This window comes from Convolutriloba macropyga, chromosome 7, assembly GCF_964194025.1.
Source record: "Convolutriloba macropyga chromosome 7, txConMacr16.3, whole genome shotgun sequence".
NCBI classification, from domain to species: domain Eukaryota; kingdom Metazoa; phylum Xenacoelomorpha; order Acoela; family Convolutidae; genus Convolutriloba; species Convolutriloba macropyga.
The window spans coordinates 1,954,350-1,974,465 of record NC_134474.1 but is presented as its reverse complement, the minus strand read 5'-3'; the positions used below and the strand labels follow the sequence as shown (position 1 = coordinate 1,974,465).

The following is a 20,116-nucleotide window of genomic DNA, read 5'->3' as shown; positions in this document are numbered from 1 at the left end:
CTACTACTACTACTACTACTACTACTACTACTACTACTACTACTACTACTACTACTACTACTACTACTACTACTACTACTACTACTACTACTACTACTACTACTACTACTACTACTACTACTACTACTACTACTACTACTACTACTACTACTACTACTACTACTACTACTACTACTACTACTACTACTACTACATTTTTGTGTGTATATGGTGTGTGTGCTGTGTTTGTGTGTGTTTGTGTTTCTGTGTGTGTGCCTGTGTGTATATGTGAGCGCGCGTGAGCGTGTGTGCATGTGTGTGCGTCTATGTGTGTGTTTTTGTGTCTGTGAGTGCGTGTGTGTGGTTCCTTTGTGTAAGTGTGTGTAAGTGTGCATGTGTGTGCGTCTGTGTGTGCGTCTGTGTGTGTGTGCGCGTGTGAGTACGTGTGTGTGCGTGTGCGTACGTGTGTGTGTGTGTGTGTGTAAGTGTGCATGTGTGTGTGTTTGTGTGTGTGTGTGTGTATGTGTGTGTGTGTGTGTGTGTGTGTGTGTGTGTGTGTGCGTGTGTGTGTGTGTGTGTGGGTGAATTGTTTATGTGTGTGTGTGGTGTGTCATGCGTGTCATGCGTGTCTGCGTGTCCAAGTCTGTTAATAATTCTCTTAGTGTCTGGTCTATTGACTGACTGTCGCGCAGTTTCGCACTGTCTGGTTTGTCGAACCACTGTCGAACAATTTCTGATTGTTCGCGCTATTTCGCACAATTTCGCACAATTTCCCGGAGTTTCGATTCATACTCCAATTATTGTCTGGACTGTCGAGTCATGGGTGTTTTGTGTCTGGATCGTCTGGTTCATACTTCCACGACCTCAACCCGGGATAGTACAAAAAACTCATCAAATCAGGAAAATAGAATGAACGATAATATATGAGCTTCATCTGAACTTACCTCTTTCAGTTAAACTGCTGAAAATTATGCCTTAAAACATTTTTAAATTGTTCTCTAAAAAGCAAATGAATGTGCTTGGTTGTATATGAATTAAGTGGTGCACAATAATAGTGGTGCATGAAATAATACCAAAAATCTTTTCGAATAAGAGAAATAAAACTAGCAGAGAAAGTTTTTTGTTTGCAACATACATCGAACGGGTGACCAAGGGAAAAATACAAGAAAAAAATTAGTTCCAAACCTTGGTTTTTTTCTTGTAGAACCCCCATTTAATTTTAAAATGAAGGCTTTAGATTTATGCTTAAGATTTGTTTATGCTATAAGTCTTAAGTTAAAGTTATTGGTGAGCTGAAATGCCACACTTTAGAAGGCAATTAGAAAAAAATTAAGTTATTGGAAGTAATTACCAGTTGATCTGGGCTGAGGTGTAGTCGTCTTAAAAAGTACGAAGACTAGCTAAATTTGTCTTTCTTATGTTGTTGAAGTTTTTGATCACGTTTTAGAAATACTTAATAATTCTTGATTCTTAGTTGAAAAATCGACAATCTGCGAGTGTTGCTAGGTGGAACCATTTTTGTTTTAAAAAATGTAATTAAGTATCGCACTGAATTTTATCTGTCCCGGTTCGCTGAAAAGATATTACAAATTATTCTTAGCTCAGATTGGGCCAATAAGCGCCGAATCACACCTTCACGTTCATAGGCAGATGACTTCCATTTTTGCAATTGGGCGGAAAATAGGAGAGATCAAACTCTTATTTATCCCAAAGTACTATGAGTCCATATCCGCACTTCAGTTACCGTCTACTCAAAAGAACACATTTGCCTTCTTGATTCTAGTAAAGGTGATCCAGGAATGGTTTTAGAACGGTTTTAATTTTTTAGAGCTGCAAAGTGTTAAAAATTTTACGTTGTTAGTCAGAACAAGCGTTATTTTATTTCGTGCATACTGATTGTGGTGGTTTTCATTGAACTTAAATATGTGCTATCCACATGCCTGATTATTATCCGATCTTCTCTAGTGGTTCTAAAACTACATATTTTTTTTAAAAAAAGAAATGAAAGACGACATTACAACAATGCCGAAGAAAAAAACTTAGGCGTTATAATTGCAACGAAAACATTTAAACGGTAAAACCAGCTCTAGTGAATTAATAATTTTTGCTGCTTAAAATTGAGAACAGCTCGTTGTTACGCGACCAATCTTGAAAGCAACTATGACGAATCTAATCAAGAAGACTATCTGAAAGCAACGTGAGAGGAGCAAAGATTGGAAAAAAATTTTTAAGAGGAATAAACATTTTTAAAGCAATACAATTTATAGTAGAGGAAATTCCAGAAATCATCCACATGTAACAGGTGCAAAAACTGAAGCTAAATCTCTCAGAGTTTAAATTTGAAGAAGATAAATTTTGAGGCGAAGAGTGTTGGCTGCTTGATCATCTTGTTCACCCTCTGAAGAAACACAAATGTATGATCACGTTTTAGATGTGACTTATTTAGAGGTGACTTCATTATTATTCATTGATAAGAGAACTTCTTTATTTTAAGCCGGACATCGTTACTGAGAAGGGGACAAAATGATTGCAAAACCATACTTTATTAAAGCAAAACTGACAATTTTTTGTTACCAATCTCTTTACCAGTCAGGCGAGTGCATATTTACATATTAAAACTGGTTTACCTTCCATAACTTAAATGTTTTGTTTTAAAAATAGTATAAGTAGTTGTAAAAAACTTGAACTAACTAAAGAGTACTGAAAGGGTACAAAAGTGACTAAATGATTTGTAAACAATGAATGTCATGGAGCAAAAAAAAACAGAATAAAAAATAAAATCTATTCTATACAGTTGCTGCACTTACAGTGGATCTTCCAAGTGCATGTATTGCTGGAATCAAAATTTTGTCTCTCGGTTTCATTGCTCCTATAAAGTCACACTGTGAAATGAATGCAATAAAAACAAGGAAAGTTTTAGTCCAAGGACATCTGCTGCTTCATTAATTAGTCTTTGGCTCCTGAATACAAACCTTTTCTCCCTTAACGTCCTCTTACAGTGCAAGATTAGTCACTTTTCTTGATCCCCAGCTCTCAAGCTGACATCCTTCGCCACTGATGTATAAAAATAGTAAAAATGGAGGACAGTCGTTGTTCACAATGCAGAGAAAAAATCTCAGGACTTGTTCTATAAGCTGATAACATATAAATAAGAGATTGAAACCCTGAGAATTCGAACAAAATTGGCATGAGCATAGCAATGTTTTAGTTCGTGATAATTTAAGAGTTCAAATTTACTCAACTCGGTCATTTTTTGAATACCAAGCGGGATAGCAGTATAAAAGTAGCAAAATAAAAAAAGCCCCAATAAATTTTATTTGACAATGAAATATTGTAGGGTGCGCTATGCTTTAGGTACACAAAGACACGTCTTGCCTTAAACAACTTTGTCTGAATGTGGTGCTTCAACTTCAGTGAACTACCAGATCAGTCACGCAAGGTACTCGCTCGATATCATCAACACCAGTAGATACAGATAGTGAAGGAGTAATATTGTAATATGCAGGTAACGACATTTGCTGGAATTGAAGTAAATTCCATTACAAGGAGACCATGATTTAGCGCAGTCACGTCTTTTTGTACATCTCCAAAATCAAAATCGCAACAGCAAAATAATTTGGTTTTGTCATTGAAACAAAAATTGGCTGCACTGAGGAACTGGAATCTTATCGTCAATGTGAATTTGTAACAAAAGCAGACCTAAAACACTTCTTTGCAGAACTCCATAGTAAGAGGTAGCTGGTCCAATAAAAATCCATTGATGTTGACTCTCTGGCATCCACAGCTACAAGAGAGCACTTGAGTAAACGAAACTCTAATCGATGCCAAATCTTGACAATTTACGAAGACAAAGTGGTCAACCGCATCAGTTACTTTTGAGGAAATCTTAGTAAAATACAACTTGCTCTAAATTTTTGTCCGAATTTAAAAGTATATTGTGTAGAATAACAGCTTATTGTGTACCAGTTGAGTGTTCTGAACGGAAACAATGCTGCTGAGTGTTGAGTTTTTGAGACATTTTTGAAAAGATACAATTGGAAAAAAACTTTCAAGAATAAGGAACATTTTAGGTGAGATTGAATTTGTCCTCTAAATTTTGACGTCTGCTTGACAACCGTTTCTGTAGATATGACAAATATATGCACATTTCCTCGATATAGGGCACAAGTAAAGGACTCTTCAACAAAAGTGAACATACGTTAGACAGAAAGAGCCAAATTATCCGCTGCTGTGTTATAAATGGTCAGAAGAACACCTGCGCAGGCAGCCATTGAACATTGAGGAAGTTTCATCAATTTTGAAAGGATTTCTTCTGCGAAAAACTTAATTCGGCCATCTATGTCGTAGTAAAATTGTTTTCAATTTCAATTCAGAATATCGTGATCAATGTTTTGTGCAATGCGGAGAAATTTTTTTGTTTCCTTTCAATGTTTTGTGCATTGCGGAGAAATTTTTTTGTTTCCTTTCCCAGAGAAACTTTTGAAATTGATTTTATTTAGTTTGTACTTTCTAAAATAACAAGTTTCATTTGAATTATGCTAAAGATTTGTGATAATTTCTGTAATTCTGTCAAAATATATCTCCAGTCAGCACACCGTAAAATTAAAATCATTTCCAGTCTGACATTCAAACAAAGTTTTGGAACACGGTGGTTGAAATGAGTTTTTTTTTCAAAAATTATAGGCTTTAACACCACACACCCTAAAATAACTGTATTTAAAAAAAATCAGTTTTAAAAAAAATTAACTGCTGGGTTTGTTTCACAATTTTTTGTTTAGGTTGTTTAGGTTGTAACTAGAGATGAGGAGAGCCAGTTTTTTACAGCACTATCAATTTTGGGTGGCTCAAGATCATACCAATTATTATAGGTTGATGTAGACTTTTGTAATTTTGTATAATAATATAGATTGTGGTCTGCAAACACGTTTACAAACTTACCTACAAAAAATACCTGCAAACACGTTTACAATATTTTTTTTGACAGAGTATGATACTTCTTTTTTTTGCATTCTGAGTTCAAATGATAAATTCCCAGGACCATAAACAATTAAGATCATCGTGGAGAATAGGGTTCAATTTTTTGAAATGCAAATAATAACACCTCCGCCCGTCTTCTTGGTTGTTAGCATTCAACTTTTTCGAAAACAGAAAATTTTTTAGGGTTTCCATTTGCCAACAGCCTTCTAGAAAAATGCTTAACAACCGTGTTTCATTAAGATTATAAATGAAGCGGTTGCCTACAATTTGAGCGATTGGCTGAAACAAAAAATTGGCAACAATCATCTACGAGTAATTTGATGTATAATTTTCATTCTGGGAAGAAACGTTTTTTTTGGTTCGAACGTGCATATGACAAAATTTGTCATGGGTCCGATGGTCCATTTTGATATTACTTTGTTTGTAGGGGGTACCAACCAAGTAACAACCAAGAAAAAGCAAACAATATGTTTGATTTCTTGGGCGCGTTGTTAGCATTATGGATACTTTTGATGGCAGTTTTCAATTTTCATGCTCTAAACTGCAAAAGTTTTTTTTTCTGAAACGTTGTTGAGTCGCTTCTGTATTACACAAAGCTTAAGTATGAGTCTCAAATCTATTTCTTTAATGATATGTTTGCCTCTATTTTTTGGAGCAAGCTCGATTCACATTTGCATTTTGAGAAAATTGTGAAGACTGTACACAAAAAAGTTTAAGAAAACTAACGAAATTGACCTAAACGCTACACTTAAAAAATGGAATACCTTGCATAAAATCTAAATAAATATAACGAGCATTGTATTTTGTCATTTGCTCAACATGTTGCACAAGAATGACTTGAAAACTGTCTTTTTTTTAAACTTTTTTGGCTGCTTTGCTAAAAACTTTGCTCGCCTTACCTGCGGCCCTTTTATGCTTTGGCTTCCCAGGGTTACTTTTTTTCTTTTTTTGGCTGTTTTGCTAAATGCTTTGCTCGCCTTACCTGCGGCCCTTTTATGCTTTGGCTTCCCAGGGTTACTTTTTTTCTTTTTTTGGCTGCTTTGCTAAATGCTTTGCTCGCCTTACCTGCGGCCCTTTTATGCTTTGGCTTCCTAGGGTTACTGGGGGGGATGCATGCATGTTTCGGCTTAGATTTTTTTGCTGTTCTCTGTTGTCCAATTGCTCTTTCCTTAAAAGAATTTTGACATTATAGTAATAAGGAAAGGTAACAAAGCTAAAGAAATGAAACAATCCAAAAAAGTCATTTCTAAATTAAACTGCTGAAAGTAGTGATCTGTTACATACTCTTCCCCTATGAGGTTTCAAAAATGTTTTTCAATACACAAATATAAGCAAGAATTTCAAGTTTCGTGCTTCTAATGGGTGAAAGTATCTGGGTGCTTCTAATGGTGAAAATATCAGATGAACAATCAAAATTTATAAAATCAAACATCTTGGTTTGTAAAATTAATAAATTCTATTAAAAATGTTTGTAGGACAAGAAATTTTAGAAATCTCGAATCAACAAAAAAAAAACAAATGAAATTATATTTCCATGGAAATTATCCGAAAATCTTTGGACTCCAGAATTAAAATTGGATTGTTAACTCATTTGTGATGTAATTTGCTTCTCATAAATTTTTTGGTGCAAATTTGATTTTGTGCTTTTTTCGAAGCGACAAATAAAACAAATGATAAGAAGCCAGGCGTTGTTTATTTAATGAAAGCAAAATGTGGCTGCGGAGTTTGTAAATTGAGCGCATAATGATTTTGAATGTTAGCCATGCTGACAAACAGCAATGTTTTTTAGTTAGCTCAATTTGTGTTTCAATGTTTTTCGCGGTGATACCTATTTTTCTGTTGTGTTTTCCAATAGGGTGGAAAACACAGTCTTTTTTTGTGTGCTTTAACCAAAAGATATTAAACGCTTATCTGGTAAGATTCTTGTAAGTGTCTTACCAGATAATCGTTGCAATCTTGCGTCTTAGCAGATAACCGTTGTTTGCAAGAAGTTTGCAAGATCTTAGCAAATAACCGTCCTAATTCGTCTAGGGTTATATCTTAGAATGTTATTTCATCACCGAGTCGGTAGCAAATTTTAACAAGAAGCTGTGATTGCACCCCCAAATTCAACATTCATTTTTAATTACATGTGGACTCTGAGGTGAGATTACCTTCTGTGGACAACTTATGGGGAATTTTTTTGTTCAACTTTTCAAGGTCAAGCAATCCTCAATTGGAATATATGAAATGTTGAAAATAATGAAAACAGAAAATCTATTTGCTGCACAAATTGTCTGACCTGTGTACAAAGGCAATAATTTATTTCACATATATACCATAATTGTTGCTGGTGGGATTTTTTTTGGCTCTCACATTATACCTGAGTTGAATTACTACTTAGTGTGAACAAAATTACAATTCAATGTAAAATCAAACAGTCATAATAGACCTTTAACCCATGTCTTTGGGCTCTGATAGCGTAAGTTATATAGCCGTTTTCTTGGAAAACTATCATTTCTTGGCAGCCATAGCCAGCCCGTCCCCAATATCAATGAAATTATGCAACATTCTTTCGTCTGAACTGATTCGTTTGTTGAAATTTGCCACATGTGCTGTCATTGTGTCATAATTGGACTCGTCTTCCAAAACAGCGTAGTTGAAGAATATGTTGTCAACTAGTAGAAGGCCTCTCGGTCTCAGAAGTGGAACTAGGTTCTCGTACACCTGAAGTAGACTCTGATTATCTCTCTAAAAATTGTTACGATCAATTCCCAAGTTGCCCTAACTTGGAAAACTTACGGCAGCGAATATGACTTAGATAGAAAAAACTGTACTAAGAACTTGTTAAACTTTCTGTGCCCAGTAGTAAGGCCGTACTCCGATTTCAAGATTGATAGGTTACCTAAAATAAGAAAATGGCATGACAACTCTTGGAAAACTCTCTAGACCAGTTAAAAACTGATTTTTCCCATAAATTTTTGTGTTTTGACCACCCCCCTTTCATTCCAGGCTTGGGACCCGCAGACCCGCAGCTGCGGTGTTACTACACTAACCGCTTCGTAATACTGCTTCGGGATATCCAAGTATGCGATGTCGAATGTCCCCTCGTGATCTTTCAACATCTCTTCTGTGGCCTCGTCAGCTGACTTGATAATGGAAGTGATTTTATTGGCCACTCCCGCCTTCTCCCAGAACTCTTTCCCAACTGAGACGTACTCTTCGTTAACGTCTATTGTGTACACGTGACCATCGTCACCACACCCTAAACCGAAACATATTTCTTCTAAACTCAAACTTGGGAAGCTAAGATATTAGTCAAAATTAGGTTTCGATGAAGCGACAACAGAAATTCATCGCTTGCTTTTTATCTTCAAGAGAATTTGACCACATCAGTAATGGTTTAACATACACCTTTATAGTGCAGTGAATCCTATCCGAAAGAAAGCATGCTATTCCCATTAACGCCACCCTCGGGAAATTATCGCCGCTTTATGGTATATTTGCTGTACTCAAGAGATCACTAGGGTGAAGCTGGTGGAGGGGATATTATGGGAAAATACAGCTGAGTGGAAAATGCGCTTAATATAAACCAATTAAATGGTCGAGGTGTCAACGCTAAAAGCTGCCGAAAATTGTAACAGTTGCGGTGAATGCGGTGAAAGGTTGTGAGAATTGCTATTCTTAATTTCAACGCTAAAAACCGCACATTTTATGTCAAGTCACCTAGGTTTGACTTGGGATCATACATGGCTGCAAGGGCAACTGGGTCTGACCATAAATGCTTCGAGCGCACTTGAGTCTGTTTATAGTCTGAGTAAGGTCTGGGCAATGGTCTCAATTTGAGTTTGGACCATGGTCTGAAGATGGTCTGATCAGAGACCCTTTGTGCCTGGAAAGTCTAATCAGAGCTGGAAAGTCCGATCAGAGATAATTTTGGTCTGGAAAGTCTGATCAGACGAAAATTTGGCTCTGGACCTCAACCTGGGCTGTAAAAATCACTGCATAAATTTTTGCTGAGAATTATTGTAAGATTTGCGGTTTTTAGTTTATGTTAAATTTTTAGTTTCACTGCGTTCTATTGGTAGCGGTGATGGATCTTTTCAACAATTGCCCCCTTTTTGGTACGTAGTAGAGAATCGCCACCCCTTCTGTGCTATACTTTACCACAATATTACTCGGCCTATGGTTGAGATAGCCGAATATTACTTTAAGCGCAATTGCGGACCGCTGTTCATGGCCATGCCTCTCATGCGCTTTGGAATGTAATCCGAAAATTGCTGGTTGGTTATCGCGCCACCGACCCCCCAGTCGGAAATTCTTTTGGCTTTGTATTCCTGTTCGACTAGTTGCTATACCACTGTGTTTTTTGTTCTATTCAATTTAACATAGTATGAGCATGCGTAGAAAGTTAATGGTCGTCTCGGATTGGTTATTAAATATTTCGCTTAATTTCTATTCAAAAATAGGCCCACCTTTTGCGAAAGGGGGCAGCAGTTTGTCAAATGTTGATCTAGTCCAGATTGAAAGTGCGGTGCGTCATTATTAGTGAAAACTGTCTTCAAATAAATGAGGAAATTTTTTTACGACAAAAGTTGGGTAAGTAAATGGTCATTTTTTACAATATTTTTACGACAAAAAATGGTTCTCAGGTCGTGAGTTGTTTCGATATTATTAAGGAAAAGTTGGGTTTTTGTTAAGTTGTAGGTTAAATATTATTTCTACGAAAAAGTTTGTTCTTACGTCGTGGGTTATTGGATCGAAGTTTTAAAAATATTTCCTAGAAAAAGTTGGGTTCATACGTCGTGGGTTCTTACGAAGTTGGGTTCTAATGTTATTGGATCTTTTCCATTTGTACCTCCCCCCCCCCCCGCTTAGTGAGTGCATGTGATTGCACCCCACGACTCACGTTCCAGATTTTAATTGACGCAAGTTATGGGATTACATTTATCCACTTACTATAACATCCTTGTAATAACGACTGCTAATTTATAATCGGGTTATTGAACAAAAAAATCTGCATTGGATTATTTGGCGATGAGTAACATGGACTTGGGCTTACTGCTATTGCGTAAATTGGCAGGTTGGGTATAATGGCATTGCTCACACTGGAATTAAGTAAAATGTCACATAACCTATATTATCGTAAGATGCGTTCTTAGTCACGGGGTCTTCTGGAATTCTTACAAATGTTGGGTTCTTAAGGTGTCCTCCAAAAACTACTACGAGTTCTTTACACCAAATTATAAAACTCTGTGTCACGATTTCTTATATAAATTCTTGGAATTCACTGATGTTTCCCTGATATATTCACTGATGTAAGTTATGACAGACGTCACAATACAATTCATTCGACAATCCGGATATGACTTTTAATAGACTGTTTACAACCTTACACTATTCTTTTAAAAATGCGACCCGTGAATTTTTGTCCCTCCTTATGTTGGTTAAACGACCAACTTTCCTAATATGATTAAACTATGAAATTAAATTTGTTCAGTTAAATAGGGCGAACTTTTTAGTTCGGCTATAAAACTTTCGCAGCCTATGATCAGTAGTTTATTGTCTATACGCTTCCCTAAAGATAATTTATAGCAGCTAATGATGAATTCAAATTTGATCAAATTTTTGTGCGATCTGAGACCAAACATTATTCAGAGCTTAGAATATGGTCTGCGTGAACATAAATGAAATATGACAAAATTCATCCGGAAACTCAACTTGCTCTCTACATATCATGATTTGTGTTTTCCTTGGTTTAATTAGTAGGGTCGATAAAATAGAAAATGCGATTGATCAAATCTGATTGTTCGAAGCTATAAATTTTGCTAGGAACAATTAAATTAAGACTTTTTATGGTAGTTATGCTATCTTCCTATTTGAAAGACTAATGTAAGGATTCGGAGTCGACTTATGGAAAGACAATACTCAAACAAAAAATGGCATCAACAGACTATGCACGACATAAATTTTCAAGGAAGGCTGCTCCAATTTAACAAGTTTGTTCGACTCACATTTTAGTCAGTAATGACCCAGACAGTAGATTTTTGAAGTGAGTAGACGATGAAAAAGGATAAATTACCTAGAGCAAATGACAGTGCACTAAGACCAGTTAATGTTCCACAGTCCAGTATCTTTTTGGCATTCATCATGAAAGTCAGGCTCTGATACAGGACAAGTTGGTCTGCAGTTGAAGCCTAAACAGAAATCAAACAATATTAACAGCCTAACATCGGGTTAAGTGCTGCCAATCGACTGGCAAGCACTTGGCTTCGGTGGTAGCTTGCTTAAGCTTAACTCAGATTAAGTTTTCAAGCGATCATTTTCAGGAGATCGAGTATCTCCTGAGAAAGAAAGAAACATTGTTTTTATTCAAAATATTCTCAAAAAGACTCCCTGCTTTTCATAATCTGAATTTTCCAACAATCAAATATCACCAAAACAAGCGCTCGAGAAAGATTCATTTTGGACTCAAATATCAAACTAACTACTTAAGAAATTGTTTTTTTTTCGCAACTGCAGCAAAATCATGGAATGACTTCATAATATCAAACGATTTTACAAAAACAGAGAATCTACAAAACGTAAGGAAGAGAACATTGCACTTATCGCTGAGAAATTTCACTATTCTCACAAAATTAGTAATTGAGGCCTCCTTTTTTTTTACTTTAGTTACTTCTATTCATTCACGTCTATTTATACACTCCCATTGCCACGATATTACATTGGAATTCAAAAAGGACTTGAGAAGGGGATATAAAGGGGAGCTGTATTCTGTTAAAACTAGGAGCGGTGTAAAAATGGACAGTCTGTGATATCTGACTCGATAGATTAGCGATTGTATTGCTAATGCTTGTCTGAATTTGAAACTTGGATCCGCGGCATGAATCCGTAGTCAAATCTATTGCTTGAGTTAGTAGATTTGGGAAAGAAATATGGAATTCTGCGCAAGCATTTTTTGCCAGTCCAAACAATTTTTTGCCTATGTGTTTTGTGAGTATCAGCTCTTCGAAACATATCGAAATAAACTTCAAAAAAAATTATTTTGTGTTCAAAAAAAGATTTCACTCAAAAAGATTTCATTGAATGTTTAATTTCTCCTATTACGCTTTTTAATATGAGTAGAAGGTTCTTTTTGGTAGATATTGGGGAAGATTTTTTTGTAAAATATTAAAACTATTGCTTTAATAGTAAAGACGAAATTTCTCGACTTCCAATTTTTTTTTCAATTTTGGAGCGCTTGGTCTCTCTACGGCAGCCGTGATAAAAAAATGCTTCAAACTGAATCCATCTTGATCATGAATCAATTTTTGAGCAGTTCATTTTTTTCCTCTTTCAGTTTTTCTTGCGGTGGATTATCTATATTCTTGAAAAATTTTTAGCATTGTTTGCTAAATTTCTTTGTTTTTGCTTTCAAATTTTTCACTGGAAAACCCCTCTAATGGCCAAATTTACTTTCTTTCAAATACTTGCTAAATTTCTTTGTTTTTGCTTTCAAATTTTCACTGAAAAGACCCCCTAATGGCCAAATTTAAATTTTTAGGAGTCAGAGCTATTCGATTATTATAGAACCTTTATTAAGGAGCTGGCTTTTTGTAGACCGAAAAATGTTTTTTGCAATTCTAGATCATAATACTTCTAAAAGAAAAAAACATTGATTCAGTATGAAAAAATGTATCTGAAAGTCTTTACGTTAGTATACAACTAGAGACCATTGTTCAAATCAGTCATAAAAAGTAGAAATTTATAGTCAATCGTGATTTGTATTTCACAAAACAAAAGCGACTTTGAAACTAATGATACGACGCAATATAGACTTCCGTAATGTCGCATGGACTGTTAGTCTTTCCCGTTATAACGATTGCCGTACGCAAATTAGCGAATAGCACGATCGAAAAAAATTGTTTTAAAACAGTTTTGATCACGCATAACCTTAGCAACGAAATTTTGGAGCGTTTTTGATCCTTGCCATTTCTAAATTATGTGCGGTTATGTCGGAAGTTTAAATTTAGAAAAGCACTTGAGCAGCGTGATTGTTATATGACAATTGAGTTGGGGGCAGGTGAATGGCAAAATGCATATTTTATTTTCATTTATGTGTGCCCGTGGTGAGAATTCTGTCGGATGTAAACACAAGAATAGTCGGTTTTCGTCGGTGTTTCTTCGCCAAAACCGATCAGGAACTTATGTATTTTTTGTCGTTTTTGTTTTTGTCGGTTTTTATACGTAAGATACCTATATACAAATAACGCCGGATGCCAACAAAACGACGAAAATTTACACACTTCTTACGTCAATTGCCGATCAAAAAGAATATTCGGCAGTTCGAATATAAAATCGAAATCGACAAAAAACGACGCTTCTTGCAACACGGAATATGAAAAAACAGCTGGCCTGAGAACAAATGTATATAGTTGTTTTTTTTTGAAAAACAATAACAGTTTTGAGTAAACTTACTATCTTAAGCTGGAGCATAAGATAGTATTATTTAATTCGCATTAATTTGCATTAATTTGCATTAATAACAAATTAATGCAAAAGACATACAGACTTTACGCCCCTGTGAGCAAGTGCTAATTTTCATATAGTAACAAGCCTGAAAACACGTACTTTGTTAGGGAGATCATAAAAAAATGGGCCGGTGAAACAGAAGGTATCCCTAAGTTGTTTCATATTTCTTGCCAGGAAAATCGGATGTTTTTAGTAACGAGCAGTAGCCGCCAGTTCGACCATTTTATTGCCCAAGCGTTTAGTGGATTTCAGCTCTTGTTCTTATCTTTTGTCGTATTGTGACTTCCTTATGTGTAATATTAACTTTACGGTGATTGCTGCGCAGAACTGAAAAAAACTGCATTGAATGAAAAGCTATTTCGTTAAATAGACTATTCAGATACTCGGAAGCCTCCGATGAGTGAAAAATAGAAAATTCTCAAACGTTTTCTTTCAATTTTACTTAGAGAGTTGTATCATGCGAACTTATATGACTCCGGTGTAAATTAAAGTGTAATTTACTGAAGTGATGTTTCAGTGTTTTGTTTTCATCATAAGACTGAATCGGTTGGTAACAGACAAAAAGAATCAGAGGTAAGTCTACCTCGGGCTCAAATAAATAGCAACCCAGTTTTTAAAGAAACACTTAACAATTGCTCTGAATGCTCTGTTTACGGGGAGTTCAACGACAAAGAAAACTTTAGAACTCCACTGAAAACCCTCAGCAGTTTGAATTTGAAATCAATCTTATTTAAATAAATTTGAAAAAATGATTTGACCTAATTTTTTATTCACAATTAGTTAAACTTCAATGGCTGCAACGCATTTTGATAGTTAAATTAATTTTTTGGTTTCTGACTAAAAAACTATTAATATTATTCGGATAAAGCGAGAAACTAATTTTCTATTGAGCAAATTCTTTCGACAAAAATCCAATTTTTTTTTCCGGTCTGGATTTATTTTTCCTTTTCCTATTTCAGATTTTGGGATTTCTAATTTGTCTAATCATTATTACGTAATTTCCATTCATCAATTTTGTAGTGGAAGTAAGATCTTTTAAAATTAACAATATCAATGTTCTTTATAATTATACATTCTTGAACAATCATTAATTTCTCCTAATACTTTAATGGAATCCGATAGTAAGTGCTTTTCGTTTTTTTTTGTATTTCGAGAACTTCTGTCACATAATATTACAGTGCGATCATAAATGTCCTAAACTACTGACCAGCAAAACTAGGGTCGACTCAAACATGAGAAATCGGAAAGGAAATGGGGCAACAAAATCAGACACGCATGTAAATTAAGCACAGTCTTTCACTATTTTTGACAACCATTATAAAATTTTCCTCCGTGTGGCCTACGATCTTGTTTCAATCAATCAATAATTACAAACATTTGAGAAAATAAAAGCATCTGAAATTAAATATAATTACCTTTAACGTAGAATTTTTATGAGGAAAATATTTTTAGGTACAATTAGAAAATTCATTGACATTTGTTTGTTTTTGAATTGAGAGCATTTGGTACCTCATTTCTCAATTTAACTTGACTGATTTAAAAAAACTTCAATCACAAATTCGACCATAGATATTTTTGCAAACAACCCAGGTTGAGGTTCATACGTTCTGACCAGATCGTCGCAGAAAAAGTGACTTATGATCAGATCGACCCAGACTGAGTTAACTCTGATCTGACTATCTTGCGCTCGAGACTCCGTGTGCGCTTGAATTGCGCTCGAAAACCTTGTGTGCTTGAAATGCGCTCGAAAACCTCTTGAAGTGCGCTCGAAAACCAACCTGACCAGATTATTGTGCACTCAGAATTTATTCCTGATTGGACTTGTGTGGGCTCAAAATCGCTTCTTATCAGACTAAAGTGCGCTCGAAATTTCGACGTTGACTCTGATCAAACTAAGGTGCGTTCCAAAAAAGTCTTATCAGAAAATGGTTTTAATCACGGACAAATTTTGACGTACTGCTATAATATATTCGTTTCGAAAAAATTTCTATTTGCAGTAATATATGCAACTGAGGAAAAACCTTGAGAAAATCTTGCTAATAAAACTCAAGTATCAAAAAACTATTATGCCTCTAATTTATTTTTTTTGACTGCATAAATGAATTTTGACAGCTTTGCATAAAAAACCTAAGGTTCTACAGTTTCAGATCAAAATCACTTCAATTGGGCACCGGCAATTGCTATCAGCTGGAGACACTTGTTCTGCGCCAACAGACCCTAGATTCTCTGATCAGAACGCCGCACGTAGTTTTGTTGCCTCATGGCGGAGACAGCATATATCAAAAACAAATACAAAAACCTTGAAGGAAAAAAATGCGACAAAATTTTTTTGTGGTCAGACACTATAGCACCCTAAATCTTTTCGGACAAGACTACCGGGAGTTCAAATCCGCCTCGGATCAAAACGTCTCAGACCAAAGTGACCTCTCATCTGACAAGTTCCCGTCCATTCTCCAGATTAGAATCGAAGACTTTTCTTGACCATGTAATTCGAACTAACCGTACGCATGTGTGCGATTGAAGATGGTCTGATTAAAGGTCAAATTGGTATGGACACTTCGACATGGGAAGTGCTTTACCAGCAATTGATATATAGTTTCAACGCAATGAACTCAAATGTATACATAATTTTTACGTGAAAACCCATAAAACCTCGACCAGTGATGTAAATCATGAAAACATCTCAACTGACCATTTTTTCTCTAGGATGTCGAGCAGTGACGTCAATCAGTTCAGTTAGAGCAGGATGCAATGACTTCAGCCGGGGCTGAATAACCAGTTTGTTCACGTATCGGAATCTTTCCACGTTTCGATTTGCTTTTGTTGTCTTTTCCATCGCGATGAATGATCTGATAAAGAAATAAACAAGTGTAAATAACAAATAAAGATAAAGGTGTTAAGAAAATTATAACTGTTTGAAAAACTTGGTTTCCTGATTTAAAAAAGCGGCTTCAAAATTCAGAATTCTGGTGAGAACACGACCAAAAAAAGACATAACCTGACCATGTTTATAACGCTCAGTGGTAGGGCTTGAGTATGTTCTATCGTGTAAAAACCTGTTAAAAAACTACCCAACGACTGGCTACTTTGTGCGACATTTGTGATCCGTTTTTGAGGTAAACTTTTATCAGCAAACAGAATGTAATAATAAAATGGTGATATCAAAAATGCTTACCTGTACCACGCAAAATAAACTGAACAAACGCAAGGCCTTTCTAATGTGCTGTGTGTGTTTTTTTCAGTTTTCAATGCGTCATATGTGTGTTATGTATATTAAAGCGTTACACTTTTTTGTGTGCTCTATATGTTTTCATGCTTTTTACGCATATTTTGTTTGTCTATTTGCGTTAAAACTCCTAAAAAATGTACTAATTCATTTTGCATCATCGTTGTTGGCAGAAATTTTGAGTAACCGACGCAATATTTATATTAAACATCCACAGCTGATTGGGGCGGACGAGATAATGCCCGAATGAAAGAAGGAAAAGAAAATGTTTTATTTATTCTACTCACTATTTCAAGTTTAAATATTAAATTTTATTTTTTTTTAAAAATCAAAAATCAAAACTTTAACATAAAAATTATTTTTGATTTATATCCATTTTGACAATTAATTTCCTACATACACGCCTAGCATGCGTGACGCAGTAAACTGAAGCAAAAAAAAAACGAAAATTAGCAAAAAAGAAAAAGACAAAAACAGCTTAAATGATGGCCGTGTGTTGCGGCTTGACCGCAAATTCCCCTCTGAATCCTCCGGGGTGCTAAGAAGTATGGCTGCGTGGATTGACGGTCGGCTACTCTAATGAGATTGATAATAGCGTATTTGAACTTTTTGGTTATTTGCATCAGCAACGAATGTTAACTATAACAAGGCGGCTGGTTTATGTGCGTTCACACATGATGTTCCGACCCGTGCTCGTCTACATTTTTGACTTAATTATCGACCAAATGAAGAAATAACAAAAACAGATGTTTGAGTTTAAAACAATCGTTGCACAACCTATCTACTAATTGAATTACATAATGCTATGCCTTATTACAGCGCCACTGAGATCTGACCTTAAAGAGACTGCGAGACAAAAAACTACCAAAAAGATCAGCAAAATTAAAACTGAATATCTAATTTTAAAGCACATAGTAACAACGTCAAAATGCAGTCAGATAAAACTTTAATTGCTCAAATTTAATTTCCCCTAACTACAAAGCTGACGAAAAATTTTCTTAATGAGACTATGTTATAAGTCAACAAAGAGAACGATCAATGCGGCGAAATTCAAAAATTAATCAACATTTTTTAAACCAAGAAATTTCAAAAGTCTTAAAAATCATTAGCTTTTAATAAATAATCCATGATAAATTACTAAAAATATACTACAAAACCAAAAGGCCTTGTTATTGGGTAGGTTAAGCCTTAGAAGCGAACTAAAGAAAAACCTAAAAAGTTAGAAACAGTTTGCGAAAACACAAACTATTGCTACTATTAAAGTCATTAGCTATTATCTGAATATAATGTATTTTTCATTCAATTCTCATCTCTACTAATTCAGCTACAGGAATTATACTGAGAGATTGAATAAGTTTATTTGGGCCACATTTGTAAACCATTGGGATCTGTTACTGCGCGATTGTTCTGAAAGAAGAGAAAAAGAAGCGCAATAAATGACCACTCAAAAAACGTTTATAAAAACGCATACTTTCCAACAAACAAAGCATCGGTGACAAATAATATCAGTAGACATGTTATTTTTTGGAATGCAAGAAATTGGATGTGCCTTCTCATTGATGAAAATAAGTTAAAATTTGACCAAAAGAACAACAAAAATTGAAAAGATTGAAAAATGTTTGAAAATGTATATCATAAACTTTAATAATAAAGGCTATAAACTGACTAATTGATTCAGGCAAAATTATTCAATAATTCAATTCCCAATTACAAGCCTAAGAGACGGCTCCCTAAAGAAAAAAACATGCCAAAACAACAATTTCAGGAAAAAAGTTGAGCAAGAAAAAAGTCGAAGGCATTAAAAAATGATTTTTTCACTACAAACTTTTCTATGTTCAATTTTTAGCAGCAATGGGAGTTTTGTTTCTTTATCAATTTAGTTTCAAAAAATCAAATGTGAACAAAAACATTAGAACCACCACAATTTTTGAGAAAACACATAGTATCAACGCCATTATTTTCATTAGCATTCAAAATAATCCGCTAAATACGCTAAATTATGCCTCCAAGGGACAACAAGTTTGTTGGCCCTTTGTATTTGGTCAATAAAACCTTACAACAAGTTATTGAAGATGAGAACAACAACAAAGACAGACAACAACCAGAAATTCAGTAAAAAAGTGCCAGAAGAAAGTGTCCAAGCAATTAAATCACAAGTTTTTCTCTGAAAACTTTATATGTAATCCACTGAACGTCTTCCCTAAAATAATGGGAACTATCAGTATTAGAATAATTTCAAAGTGATCCAAAAATATGAAAAAGTATCCAAAAATTTAAAAAAAATATGAATACTAGTGGCATTGAAGTTTTAAAAACTAATAGGTAGAAGGTAAAACCGCTAACCAGATTATTTTTGGCTGCATTAGAATTTCAAAAAAAATCTTGTAAGTACTAAAATTGACACTAACAGTCTACGAAAAAAGCTTAGGATCAGTTATTGTCCCAAGAGAGTTTCGAAAAAATTTATTTAAAGTCTTAACAGCCATTAAACTCAAAAGCTTTTAAAGGAGGTCTTTAACTGCGCTCAGAAATGACACGATGGCAGAAAAAAATGTTTGTCAAGCATAAATAATCAAAAGGAGATCATATAAAATCTTATCACTAGGAAAACAACCACAAAATCAGTCAAAAACCAAAAATTCAGTAGAGAAGTGCGAGAAGAAAATTTCGAATCCCTTTAAACCGATAGCTTTTCTCTGAATACTTTATCGGTGATCCACTGAATGTTTCCTCCAAGCCAACGGGAATAGAATAAAACTTTGATAATGTGCATAACAGTTGGATAAAGTGATAAGAGTTCAAAAGTATTCAAGAATACGAAAATATCCAAAGTTTTTTTTTAAATTTTGAAATCTTGTATGATAATATAATCAATAATTAGAAGATAAAACCGCCAACGAAATTTATTTTAGTTTCAGTAGAAAGCAAGTGAATTTTGTCAATACTGAAACTGACTAACAGTTCACGAGAATTTTATCATTGGTTGGTGTTCAAAAAAGTTTTTTTCGAAAATTCTTTTTTAAATTCTTAACAGCCATTAAATTCAATAAATTTCTACGGAAGTCAATAAATACGCTGAAATATAATTCCATAGGATTATGGGAATGTTTGTCATGCATAGGTGATCAATAAGACATCACAACAAGTCTTCTGACTATGAAAAGAACAACAAAATCAGGTAAAAACCAAAAATTCAGTAGAGAAGTGCAAGAAGAAAAGGTCAAAGCCATGTGAAACCATAAGTTTTTCACTGAAAAAATTATCTGTGATCCACTGAACATTTTTTTGAAGCCAAATGGAGCTGTCAAGTTTAGGATAATGTGATAAGATTTCAAAGGTAACCAATAATACGGAAATATCCAAAAAAGTTTTTTTAATTTTTGAAATCTTGTGTCACTGAAGTCATATTACTAAAAGTTTGAAGATAAAGCCTTCAAGAAGATC

The 20,116-nt window shown here is 34.7% G+C and overlaps 1 protein-coding gene across 1 annotated transcript; it reads right to left on the bottom strand.

Annotated features, from left to right (window-relative positions):
• Positions 1–7,195: 7,195 nt before the first annotated feature.
• LOC142342036 (putative caffeoyl-CoA O-methyltransferase 1) lies at positions 7,196–16,738 on the bottom strand. Its single transcript, XM_075393206.1, has 5 exons — positions 16,622–16,738; positions 16,139–16,295; positions 11,018–11,132; positions 7,992–8,200; positions 7,196–7,662 (listed from the first exon to the last, which is right to left on the bottom strand). Exons 2-5 carry the CDS (start codon positions 16,280–16,282, stop codon positions 7,450–7,452), a joined length of 681 nt encoding a protein of 226 aa, XP_075249321.1. The 5' UTR covers positions 16,283–16,295; positions 16,622–16,738; the 3' UTR covers positions 7,196–7,449.
• Between the last annotated feature and the right edge of the window lie 3,378 nt (positions 16,739–20,116).

What these genes read in the sequence shown, in the direction of transcription:
- LOC142342036 (XM_075393206.1), bottom strand. Translation starts at nt 16,282, where the DNA reads ATGGAAAAGACAACAAAAGCAAATCGAAACGTGGAAAGATTCCGATAC. An exon ending in GACATCCTAGAGAAAAAATG is followed by an intron (nt 11,133 to 16,138) that starts GTCAGTTGAGAT and finishes ATTTCTGTTTAG; the next exon opens with GCTTCAACTGCAGACCAACT. An exon ending in TGCACTGTCATTTGCTCTAG is followed by an intron (nt 8,201 to 11,017) that starts GTAATTTATCCT and finishes GTTTCGGTTTAG; the next exon opens with GGTGTGGTGACGATGGTCAC.